The following is a 12529-nucleotide window of genomic DNA, read 5'->3' on the forward strand; positions in this document are numbered from 1 at the left end:
CTGCTTTTGCTGCCTAAACCTATCAAAGTATTTTACTTCCCTAAATCAACCCAGGCACTTTTGTTGCCTAAACCTAGCCCAGTATTTAAACTGTAGAGAATTGGAAAACTATAAGTAAACTGTAAAAATAATAAGTGTACAGTCCAAAATGATGTTCCATGAGCCCTGGTCTCCTAAATGAGATACCTACACTTAACCCATTCAGCCACAGCTGCTCCAGATATGGACTTTACATTTACTTACTTACAAGTAAGTTGCAGTGATGGTCCTGGGACAGCATTCATTATGATGTTCTAGGACAACACCAACACAGTGATATCACATAGACCACTTGTTCACATATAATTAAATACTGAGACTTGTTCAGGGGCCAAAAACATATCAATGTATACACATCACGGCACAAATTAAAACAGACAGTCATGCATCACATCTAACCTGAGCATGCTTTTCATGTAAGGCACCTGCTGCAATGCTTCAATGCATGCATTCTCCATCTTGCCCTGCAGCCCTTCACCCTTACATTTAGCAGATAAAGTTCGGAATGATGACTGCTACATGATCAGTTGGTGCATAGAAAAAGCATTTTGCCGAAAGTCTTGTATAAATACTGTTGTTGCCTTAAAACTCAAATTCATCACAAGTCATCTTTGCCTGTCTATCATTTCACTCCCCACAACATGATTTCCTTCTTTCGTCTCTTCACTCCAACTCCCCTCTGTTCCACTGTTCATCCCCATTTCACTCTACAGTCAGAAGTTAAGCTTCAAGGAGCGGGTGAGACTGGCAAGCCCACGAGGTCAAAGCATCAAGAATAGACAGACGTCATCAGTGAATGACCGGCGGTCTCCGGTGACTGAGTCTGGGGCAGAGGGCACCAGCCCTGCCAAGGTACAAAAGAGCTGGAGCTTCAATGACCGTACGCGCTTCAGACCCTCACTCCGCCTTAAGAGCCAGTCGCGCTCCACCACTGACGGTGAGTGACTCTGTCCCATTACTCCACTTTATAAAAATGTTTGACCTAGGATTTATTACTTGCGTGGGTGCATCCATAGTTACTCTCTCAGTATATAGCCCTGATTACAATACCAGCATTGAATTAAATGAAGAGTAGCTTTTTTGTGCAGCTGAACGGAAACAAATCACAAAAATCCCAAATGCCAAGATATCTTAAAGGAACAGTTCAACATCCACTTTCATGCCTTGACTTAGATGGGAAGATGGGAAGATGGATACTGCACTGGTTGTGAATTTTATATGAAGATACAACCAGGGTGGGTTAGCTTGGCTTAGCATAAAGACAAGACATAGCAACAGTAGCCTGGCTCTGACTAAAGGTTATAAGAATCACCTCTGAAGCTTACTAATTGGGATCTTAAATCTTTTGTTTTTTATCCAAAAAAGAAAGAAATAATGTCAAAACAACAAATTGTGGTTAAATGATAGTGGTACCATTTTAACCCTTGGACAGAGCCAGGCTTGCCATTTCCCAAGTATTCCAGTCCTCGTGATGAGCAAACTGACTGTAGCTTCACATTTAGAAATTACAGTGATATTAATCTTTTTATTCAACACTCAGTAAGAAAGTGAAAAAGCAATACTGAACTTTTTAAGTCCAAACATGAGATAACTAAATCCTCCATGGGTTTCATTGAGGTGTATTGGCTGACCATCCAAAACCTGCCAGAGCTGGTTTTGCCAACAAATTCAGACAGCTGAGTGGAATGCTAATGGTCGTTTGCACTTGCTTCCTTTGGCCTAGCAGTGTCGGCTGGGCAAGCCATGCTGGGTAACAGCCAGTTGGAGTTTGTGGGTGGACTGCTGGATGGATGGAAGTTGCAGCAGCAGCCATATGAGATGCCAGAGACAGCCAGCTGGCTGTGGCTTGCTAGTGGAGGGGAGTCAATAACTAAGCTGTTCTTCTGGTTATCCATGCTCCATCTGATCGTTCACCATTACTGACATGTCTGCCGAGTTAGAGGATGGGAATGATTTCCCTTTCATTGTGACTTAATCTGAAGTGAAAAAAAGTTGTATTAATGGAGAATCTTGTTCTTGTCACTATGTCGGTCACTCTCTATTGTAAAGACTATATATAAAACGTAATATAAGCACATGCAGATCCTACATGCTGTGACCCATCCAGCGATGATGATCGAAGGCCATTCGGCACATTCGCTTAAAAGAACATGTAGCTCACTCTGCCATCCAGCTTTTGTACTGTAACCTTCTGCATACCTCCTGCAGGTGTTGTGGCTAGAGAAGCCTGCATTGTCACAAAGTTGCATTGTAAAATACTGTGTCTGCAGGCACACCAGAAATCTACTCTTTTCCAGACAGCACTGATTTTTATCTCTGATTTTATCAGCACAATCTTTGTGTCTGTGTCTTTCACTCTCAATTCAGTTGACTTGATTCCAGCCAAATTCAATCAGTGTGTTGGATGCACCGTTGAAACGCAGTCAATCCCCAGAATCAATCCCTTAATTATCAATGGATAACAACATTGATATCCATTTAAACCCAACGTCTTTACGTCAGGAAATTAAAAAGAAAAACAGTTATTATATTAGCTAGAATTCTCTGCTTCAGGACATCCTTTCACCCTCTTTAGGCTGCACTAATTAATATTCGTTTTGTAACAGTAGAAAAAATAATAGACTTGTTGTGTAACCCCACTGAGAATTTCTGTACAAATCTGTGTTGTGGAGCTCATTGTTATGGTTTTTTGGTTTATAGTCTGTTTCAGGTTTCTGGTTCCAGTACAAGAGATAGGAAAACCAGTTCTAGGCAGGTTAACCATTGTTAGCTATTCTTAGCTGGTGACCAGCTGATCAAATCACATGAAATGGCATTTCATTCATACAAATACCAAAGCACAGCTCCTGGAGAATTTGGACACTGATGGAACAAGACATAAATAAGACAGAAGTGCTAATAAACAGTATATTTAAGAGCCTCAACAGCTTTTGATGCTCAGAGCAGCCATGTTGGATTTTGAGGTCAGTGTTGGTGAGGTGTGTCAAGTCTGCAATCCGACTTTTCCAGTTGAAATTGCGAACTTGCAGAATTGTAAAATTCCAACTTCCCATATCAAGGGGAAGGCACCATGAGACTGTTGGAGGAGCTAAGACTGGTGTTGGCCTGTTGACTTTTATGTGCCATGTATCAAAGGTTAACAGTATATCCTCTTCTTCACCGACACAATTTATGCCTCTGACACATCAAATCTAAAGGCTGTCTGTCATTCTTTTCTTGTACATTGCAGCAAACCGTCTAGCCAGTGATTTGTGAAGTGAGACAGCCGTTGTCATGGATACATGTGCATTCTAACCTAACAGTAGATACAGGTATGGTAGGGAGAGTGCTGATTGAAGAATGTAGTAAGGAGTCTCAGGGTAAGATAAAAGGTCTAAGATAGGATAAGACACAGCCATGAGTGTAGGAATTGCTTCTGTAATAAAAAGATAGGATTTCATCCATCTTTGAAACTTAAGATTACATGGGACAAGCAGTATTTACAGAATTTTGTTTATAAAAGCCCCTTATCAATAACTGCTTGTAAACTGATATGTGTAGTAATATGATATATAATAAGACTGATGCAACACATTCAAAATGCGTTGCCAGGGTCCCTAACTCAAAGCAATCTGACGCACAGAAATCTTATCAATGAACAACATCTCATTAGCACTCCTTTGCTGTATCCTCTCTCCCGAGCAGCAGACTCCAATGCGACCGGGGAGGACGGCTTCGATGAGAAGGGCTGTCACTGCGATATCTCAGTGGAGGACTTGCTGCCCTCCGTCAAGTCTGTCATTAGAGCTGTCAGGTGAGGCAAAGGGAATGGGACTAATTCAATCCAACTCATAATGCATTTTGTCTATTGTCATTGTTGCATCCGAACAAACCCTGATCGCAGCCCCCTGCCTTCTGCCAACTCTCCTTATGGACCATGTTCAGGGGTTACAGTGACTGGAAGATTAGTTTTTTTTGTATTAGTTTTTATTTTTAGATCATCCTCTCCAGCTTTTAGAAGTGTTGATTAAATGTGCCAAATCATAAAATCAGTGTATATGCACGGTGTGAACCCGTATGTGGAGTTGCATCCTACCGTCTGAATAATGTCGGTAATAATAAATGTCATTGAACAGACTGCGCCTTTGAATTTAGAGCAGCTTTTTTGTCAGTCTATGGCACCTTCTCTTTCTGCTCCCTCAAGATAGCAATCAGCCATCAGTGCGCCCGACCACACCTCATTTCAGACCTGAAACTGGCAATGACACTTTCACTGTGTTGTGCACCGCCTTGCACCGAGCGTTAGATAGACCCCTTTGTGTCTGTGTCCTAAAATAAACTGAGTCAGATGCGGTGATAACAAATACTGTGAGTTTGGATTGATCCAGCCAGAATGGTCCTCATTTTGGTATTAATTACATGAATTATGGCTCAGCTGTGAAAATTGTGAAGTTTGATTAAAAGACTGGATTTAATGTTTATACTGTCACTTGAACTGTTGGGTTTGACTTTGGGTCTACATTCATTTACAGTGTAATTAAAGATTAGTTTATACGGCACAACTCGTTTGAGTTTTACAGCAAAATGTATATCTCTGTAGCAGAACTGAACAACTTAACAAGCCTTCTGCAGTTGTTGCATTTATATTAATGCTGTAACATCTCATCCCCATTCCCAGTGGATGCTTGCAAAATGTTGACGGTGAGTCCCCAGAGGGTAAACCAGAGTCCTGGAACCACCTGAATTCATAATGTAACTGAAGCTGCCTTTACAAAAACTACAGCCAACTATCAACATTGTGGACAGAACGGCCCCTGTCTTTATGTTAATATATATTACAGAATGTAATTGTTATTATTACTGATGCATGAATGTGTGAGGAGCGTTTTGTTGGTTGACGTGGAGCTTCATTTGAGCCTGTCTGATATATCAGATATAATTGACCCATGTAATTGGCTGATATTGACAGATCACAGATAGCATAGAGCAGTATCAGCATTAATGCTGTCCAAAATGTGCCAATATGAGTTCTTTTTATAATTTCTTTCTTTCTTTTTTTTTCGTTCTTTTTTTTTTCAGAACATAATGCAGGAAATGATGCCTTGTGTACTTTATAATCATAAAAATCCCTGTGAAGTTTACTGTTTCAGTGCACTGATTTCACTTTGGGCAGTAATGTTTATGGTTTGACTGTAAAAAGAATAATAACTAACATCTGTTTCTTGTTGGGCAGTTAAATTTGCAGCAATATTTCAGATTATAAAAGCATATCATAGATTTTGTGTGGAAACTCTTTTTCTGCATAGCAAAAAAAAAAAAAACACATTACAGAGTGAAGTACAAAGTGTAGTAATTCCCCCTGATATTGTACTTCAGTACACTTCCTCACCGAAAGTACTGTACTTGTATACGCTGTACTTACCCTCAAGTTGTGTCAAGCCATACAGGGTTTATGTCCTCAGTCAAAAGCAATAAAAAGTTGATCACAGTGATCCCTGATTCTGCAATCACATATTCCTCGTCCATTTTTAAGTGCACCCTTAAATGTTTTACTTTGGCATCTACTTTTAGAATTATACCACTGGTGCCAGTGCTGGGAGAACAACACAAGTAATCTCAGGTCATGAAAAAATGAAACTTTCTATTTTCTCCATCACAACAACGTGCCAGCATCATTTTTTGGAGTCCGACATGCTCCCATAGTTCCTATTACCCAAATGGTATTCAATTTATCTCAGCTGAGAGCAACTGAAACAAGTCCATAACTTGATTGGCCACAGAAGAAGATGGCTTCACACAAACACTCACCTCCACTTTCCTATGAGACAGAGTTTTATTTCTGTTTGTCCTTGCTGATCGCGTCCTCTCTTCACTTGACGACTCAGTAACTTTGCTTTAAAGTGTTTTTACTGACCGACTGAATGTGTGCTTACTATATCAGTGCTCCACCCTTTGGCTGACGTATGCATTTATTTCCCTGCTGTTTGTGCAGGATAATGAAGTTCCACGTAGCCAAGAAGAAGTTCAAGGAGACGCTGCGTCCTTATGACGTGAAGGATGTGATCGAACAGTACTCTGCCGGTCACCTGGACATGCTGTGCCGCATCAAGAGCTTGCAAACCAGGTGGGACTGACTGCATCAGCTGACAGTTAAATCCACCAGTCTTTGCTGTCTGACTCGAGCTGTTCGACCACACTGTAACTGATTCAACTGTGTCTTTGGTGTGTGTGTGTGTGTGTGTGTGCGTGTAATGTGTGTATGCATGTATTCGTGCACCTGCACTCATGGCGTATACATGCATGGGTATATCTGTGTGCTACGCTGACGGTGGTTTATGTGTTTGTTCTTTGCACCTTGTGATTTTGTATGTATGTATGTGCATGTGTACGTGTGTGTGTGTGTGTGTGGATGTGTGCGTGTGTGTGTGTGTGTGTGTTTGTGTGTGTGTGTTTGTTCCCTCTGCTTCCCTTGTAGGCTGGACATGATAATAGGCCCACAGTCCCTGAGCAGTCGAGCCAAGACCTTTTCCACCCCCTCCCTGCCTGTCTATTACAGCCAGGGCAGAAAGAACTCCACCCAGGGGTCAGAATGCCCTCCCTCCATCCTTTACATGTCACATGGGTTCAGTTCACTTCTCATTCAGTTAATTCAGGTGGTTCCTCTTAAAGATAATGATAAAGGTATATCTTATTTACGAGACAAAGCTTGAGTTACTTCCTTGAATTGACTAATCGGGAAGTGAAGTGAAAGTCATCGTATGTCGGTCATGAACTTCTCTTTTCTCACGCGCTTCTTTCTTGGGTGTGAAGTCATTCACCAACCGAACACTAACAAAACTCAACAATATATTGACTTTGGTTCTGGCAGTTGCGCTGTTTTTATCTGACGAGACATTCTGCTGAACTCTGGGAAATGATGGGGGCTTGCAAGCTGATAATAACACATACAACACAGAAAGATCCTCTCCAAGACACACGGTGGAACAAGTGCAGCGCTGTACGCCTGCTTGCCATTGCTGCAGCAATGCTGACCCCTACTGTTGGTTACTGTTAGCTGAAACTGCTGCGTGCACTTCACACGGTATCTTACACAGGAAGTGATGATCCGATGTGTCCACCAAGTATTTGTTGTTTAGTTTAAAACCACATGTGGAGGTGTTCAGATGGGGCAGATGAGCAGGAAGTGATGATACCAGTTAGCACCTCTGGGGCAGAGAGTGTAACTGCTGTCTCCTCCATGACAGCTGCACAACCTCCATTTGTTTTGATCTCTGATGAAGATGAAGAGCAATGAGGAGCTTTTAGCCTTCAAATGAATACCTGAGACAAACATAAATACCACGTTTCCATCCACGTTTCATACATTCGATGTGTTCGTATAAGGTTTGACTGGCTCTCTTCTACTTAACGTCAGGGAGAATTAACGTCCCGACTATTTATCTCTCTGCGTCATGAAAGTAATCACATATTAATTTATATTTTCTTTTGATGGTTTTCTGGAAAATCATTTCAAAATGTACACACACCATTGGACGAAAACCAAAAAGACATTATTTGACCCGTTAAAAACTTGTTGTGGCATCAAGTGGCAAAGCGCACATACTCCAGAGCCTATAAAATCCTGCATTCAATCAAAAGACACACTTTCAGACACGTGTCTGGTTTGCTGTTGGAGGATCTCGTCAAAGCTGTAATCATCTATTTCTCCAAATGTCGGTGGCTTTATTGCATGATATTGTCTTGGTGTCCCTGCCCTTTGTCGAATTTAACCCCGTTCATTAACAAGTGACTTTATTAACCAGATTCTACTGAACTTCACTGGATTAAGCAGGAATGGACTTTGTATGAATTCTGATTTTATCCAGAATAAGTCAACTTTGTGTTGCCATCCTTACATGGTTGGTAATGTTTCGCATCCAGCACGCATCCTTTCCCTTAAATCCAGTGAGGAAGTATCACCTCTCATTTGTCTTTCTTTGTTGTAGAACAAAATGTGCGTCTGGTAATCTGTCAGTACGCTGCGGTTTCCTTCCTCTCTGTGGGCTGCCTCGTGGATTCCTACTCTGTCACCTTTTTTACTTCCTGTCATTTATGTCTAATTGTGTCGTGTGTGTGTGTGTGTGTGTGCGTGTGTGTGTGTGTGTGTGTGCTCCAGAGTGGATCAAATCCTCGGGAAAGGCCAGATTCCTCTGGATAAGAAGATCCGAGAGAAGCTGCTATCTGATGGAGATATTTTAGAGGACATGAGCATGCTGGGTCGCGTCTGTAAGGTGGAGCGGCAGGTCGGTGTCCAGCTTATTGTTTTATGTTTTACGCTTGGAGGTGGAAGAGAGACCCCCCTCTTTTAGTCGCTAAACGACGCTGATCGCCTTCCAGCTCCTTCTCTCTCTCTCTCTCTCTCTCTCTCTCTCTCTCTCTCTCACTCTCTTTCACACACACAAAATGAGATTGATAAAGTTTTTTTCCCTTCTTACTCTACTAAATTCTGAATTAATAATAACTATTAAACTATTATTTCAAGATAACTGTCTCCTGGTTGTCACAGTGGTTTAGTCACAACTACAGTTGTCCATCCCTTTCATTGTGGTCTTTCTTGTGCATGACCTTATTTTATGATGTATTATTTTATTAAGAGTGTAGATGCATAGTTCACTCCTGTCCTCCACTGTCTCTCCTCACAGGTCCAGTCGATCGAATCCAAGCTCGACTCCCTGCTCGATATTTATCATCAGGTTTTGCGCAAAGGCTCGTCTTCGGCCCTCACCCTCTCTTCACTGCCTCTATTTGAGCTGGAACAGACTTCTGACTACCACTCCTCTGTCTTCAGCAAGGACCTGTCCTGCTCCACCCAGGTCAGCAGCAGCAGCGGAGTACCTCCCCCCGGTGGCTGTGTCACGCGCTCCTCCACCAACTCCCATCTCTCCCAAGGAGGGCTCCATCTCATCCTGGCGCCGCCCAACGAGCTCAGTCTTAATCTTAATGCCTCCTCTTCCACGCCCCCCTCTGGCCTCGCATCCTCCTCTTTCAGCCCGTCGCCACTGCCTCATCACCATCATCATCGCCACCACCACCATCCTCATCATCCCCACCATCATTATGCCCAGGCTCAGGCCACCTCACCTGAAAGTGGCACCGATGAGGCTGTGGGGATCTCTTCACCCATTCTGACCCCAAATAGTATCAGCAGTGGCGGGGGCAGAGATGGAGGGTTTCCTCTTCTGGGAAGGCTCCCACCTCCGCCCCCTACCAGCCGAAGTGGGGGTCCAAGCAGCTTGCCACAAGCGACCTCCACAGAGGCATCCCCTGACGTGGGGGACTTTTGCGGAGGTTTCAGGAGGCAGATGGCGGACAGCAGTGTGATGAAGGGCCTTGGCCTTGGGTTCGGGCTGGGCAGACTGGGGCATCAGCCACAGAGCAGCACCGACAACAATGGCCGGGTAAACGCTCAGGAGGGGGGCTCCTGGAGGAGACATATGAGCCTGGAGCTGCAGCCCGTGGTGCCTCCAACCTTAGGCTGCTGCTCTGGACCCAGCCAGATGGACCAAGGCTTAGGCAAGTCCATGTCAGTGCAGGACCTGATGCAGGCAGACCCTGTCCAGGACGCCCACCACAGCCACAGCCTCTCATCTCCAAGCCCCAGTACAAGCAGTGACTCCCATAGCTGTAGTCAGGACCCTGGAGGAGGAGGCGGTGGTGGTTTAGGCAGGAGCGTTGGAGGCGGATGGGGTGAGGAGGACCTCTTTATCAGCGACAGGGAGATAGAGACGCAAGGATTTGACTTCCTGTCAATGGGGGCTGCCGAGGCCCACACCTACTCCACGGAGCTCCTGAGGACAGGGAGTAGAGCAGGGGCAGGGTCCCAGGGCTCAAACTGTAGTCCGGCCAGCAGTCACGCATCCCCGCCCTCTGCCGGCAGCAGCGAATTGCTGAACATGCCGCACGTGCGGCTAAAATAAACATGCCTACCTGTTCAGAAGGCACGCAAATCTCACCTCGAATACACAGTTTTTATCCTTTTGGATGGGAGTGGGAGGGTGGGAGTACAACAAGGGGTGCTCGTTTGTTTATTTTCATGTTGATCCATTTGATAAGAATCACAGTATTTTTATACAGGCTAATCACATAGGGCATATCGTTGCATGAGTAACTCTTTGATTGGCAAATCTGAGATAAAAGATGAAGGCTTGCGGAAGGGAAACACAGATCCCAGAACCTGAGACTTTGCCAACAAAATTTGGTCCTGAAAGAAGGCTGGTTCATATGTGACTTTGAGACAGAGCATGAGCACTGCATGTTTTCAATCAAAGGTACTGAGATTTGCAAGATACAGTTTACACCTGACAAAATAAAGAGTCATGGACACGCAACATTTATTGTGAAAAAAAATAGGGCTTAACACTTAAATGTGCCCAAACACACAAGATCTATAGCCCGTCTCTCCAATCACATGACAGGCTGCCATGTTGAAGCGAATGTTACCTCACTATCGCCAAACTCTTTATTCTCTCTTCTTGTCACCACTTCAATTTTATTTCCATACCATTCTATCCATTATAACCTTAAATTATATGACCTAATATATGACCTATATGACCTATCCTCAACCAATGATTTTGGTTGCATACAATCATTTTAAAAACACCACACAAGGACCGTGACAGTGTTCATGGAGGTTCCTTCAACTGCAATTCTTGTATACCTACCATTTTTGGTAACCCTTTCCATATGCGGGCAGTTTCATATTCTCTGTCTACAGTTTCAGGCATCTACTGGTTTGCAATCATTTCCATACAGTAAAATAGTGAGTAGACTACTGAATTGGCTTTGAGTTACGTAATCATCAAGAGCGGATATTAGTATCAATGTCACATGATCATTGTACGGTTACGCAGTTTGAGTGCAGATTGTTTTAATAAGTCTGAATTGCATTACCTCAAAACAATGAAGTCACCATTGCAGAAATTACTCGAATTACTTGAAACAAGCAAGTTTGAAAAGTCGACTAACTGATTTGCATATGATACTGCCAGCAACATCAGACAAAACGTTTTTGGGAAACAACACAACTGCAGGCCTGGTTCCTTTTAGTTTAACTCTGAATATGTTTGATTTTGGAGCTCTTGACAGTCATTACTATAACCTATTCCTGGTTACAGGTACAGCAGGAAAAGAGAAATGTCAGTGTTGTTGTTACTACTTATTGAACCCTTATTAATCCAATTTCTACCAGTCACAACAGTCAGCTGTAGTATGAGGTTGACTGCACCATTTTCAAGTACAGTACACGCATGTATACACTTAAATATGCACAAGTACAGCTAAGAATGCCCATTTATACACTCATCCAGCTGTTACCCCACGTGTCCTTTACACTGTGGAGGGAGCTTTGGAACAGTCCAGAGGACAGGAACAAGGAGCTGTTGTTTGCTTATTATCACATCAATTATGCACCAGTCAGTTGGCTTTCCAACTGATGACAGCCATAGATTGAAACACATCTTGAATGTCATTTCTTCATTTAAAAAAAAAACTGATGTTTTGTGAGAATATGTGTGTCTTAGCAAAGATATCTAACTATGAATTGCATTTGGCTTTTTGCCACTCTGTTTCTACATGAAAGGAAAATATCTTATTTAGATCATGGTTGATGTTTGCTTTTTTTCATACAGTATAATGTGGGGTTATTTAGCTTCCTTGAAGTGGACTCACTGCAGAATGTACTCTTGTTGCATGGTACAGAATCAGGTGCATCGGGTATGGTTAAGTGGCTCCCCAAGTTGTTGAGAAATCATTGTAGCGCCACAAGCTGCAGGTAAACTCTATCCATAAAGCACCCAAAGCTCCCAGTGGTGAACAATCACCCTTAGCAGTTCAGTACCTCAATGAATTCTCAAGACCCATATCAAAGACATCAGTCTATATGAGGGAGGCCTGGGGTCTTTCAAGAAGTGGATTTTACTTTCCTTCATATATTTAAATCTATTTTTACATGAAGAGTTTATCATATCCAAAACTCTACCTGAGAATGAATGCCATATCATGAAGACAAATCACTTTTTATGATTCAAAATGATTGCGTCGGGAGTAAACAGACCTCAGCTCAGATATGAAGTCTGCGAGATGTACAGTGCATACAGTATATTGGTGCCTTGGTTTCTGTGGTACATAATCATCTCCATATCAACATTTTTCTGAAAAGTGCATTAGGTTCCTCCAAACAGAAATGCATTCATTTCTCTCTCTAGATGTTTTGACTTGAGGCATTTTACCTTTTTTTTCAGAGATCATTTTGCTACTGGGCATAAAACGGCCTTTGACATGTTAACATTCTGTCTCATTCATTTTAATTTATTTAAATTATGTGCACATATTTACACACTAGTAATATTCTCAGTTAGATTTATGAAGCCTGTAATGTAATGAAAATGCAAGTGAACTTTTGTTCTGATTCATCAATAAAGGAAATTCAATGAAAAGTGTGTGTTTTTTGCTTTCTCATCATATTCAGTTA

At 42.6% G+C, this 12529-nt stretch overlaps 1 protein-coding gene across 4 annotated transcripts in view; it reads left to right on the top strand.

Moving 5' to 3' along the window:
* The window catches only part of kcnq5b (potassium voltage-gated channel, KQT-like subfamily, member 5b), a 123296-nt gene extending 110802 nt beyond the window's left edge, over positions 1–12494 (top strand). For 2 of the 4 annotated variants that reach the window (XM_030423186.1, XM_030423194.1), the window contains 6 exons: positions 753–976; positions 3724–3832; positions 6011–6142; positions 6494–6601; positions 8174–8300; positions 8700–12494. In XM_030423186.1, the coding sequence (XP_030279046.1) occupies positions 753–976; positions 3724–3832; positions 6011–6142; positions 6494–6601; positions 8174–8300; positions 8700–9974 (1975 nt within the window). In that variant the 3' untranslated portion in view covers positions 9975–12494. The remainder of the gene's footprint in view (positions 1–752; positions 977–3723; positions 3833–6010; positions 6143–6493; positions 6602–8173; positions 8301–8699) is intronic. The other 2 variants (XM_030423204.1, XM_030423214.1) reach the window with 1 other exon arrangement.
* Positions 12495–12529: the final 35 nt, after the last annotated feature.

The sequence above is a fragment of the Sparus aurata genome, chromosome 1 (genome assembly GCF_900880675.1).
Source record: "Sparus aurata chromosome 1, fSpaAur1.1, whole genome shotgun sequence".
NCBI classification, from domain to species: domain Eukaryota; kingdom Metazoa; phylum Chordata; class Actinopteri; order Spariformes; family Sparidae; genus Sparus; species Sparus aurata.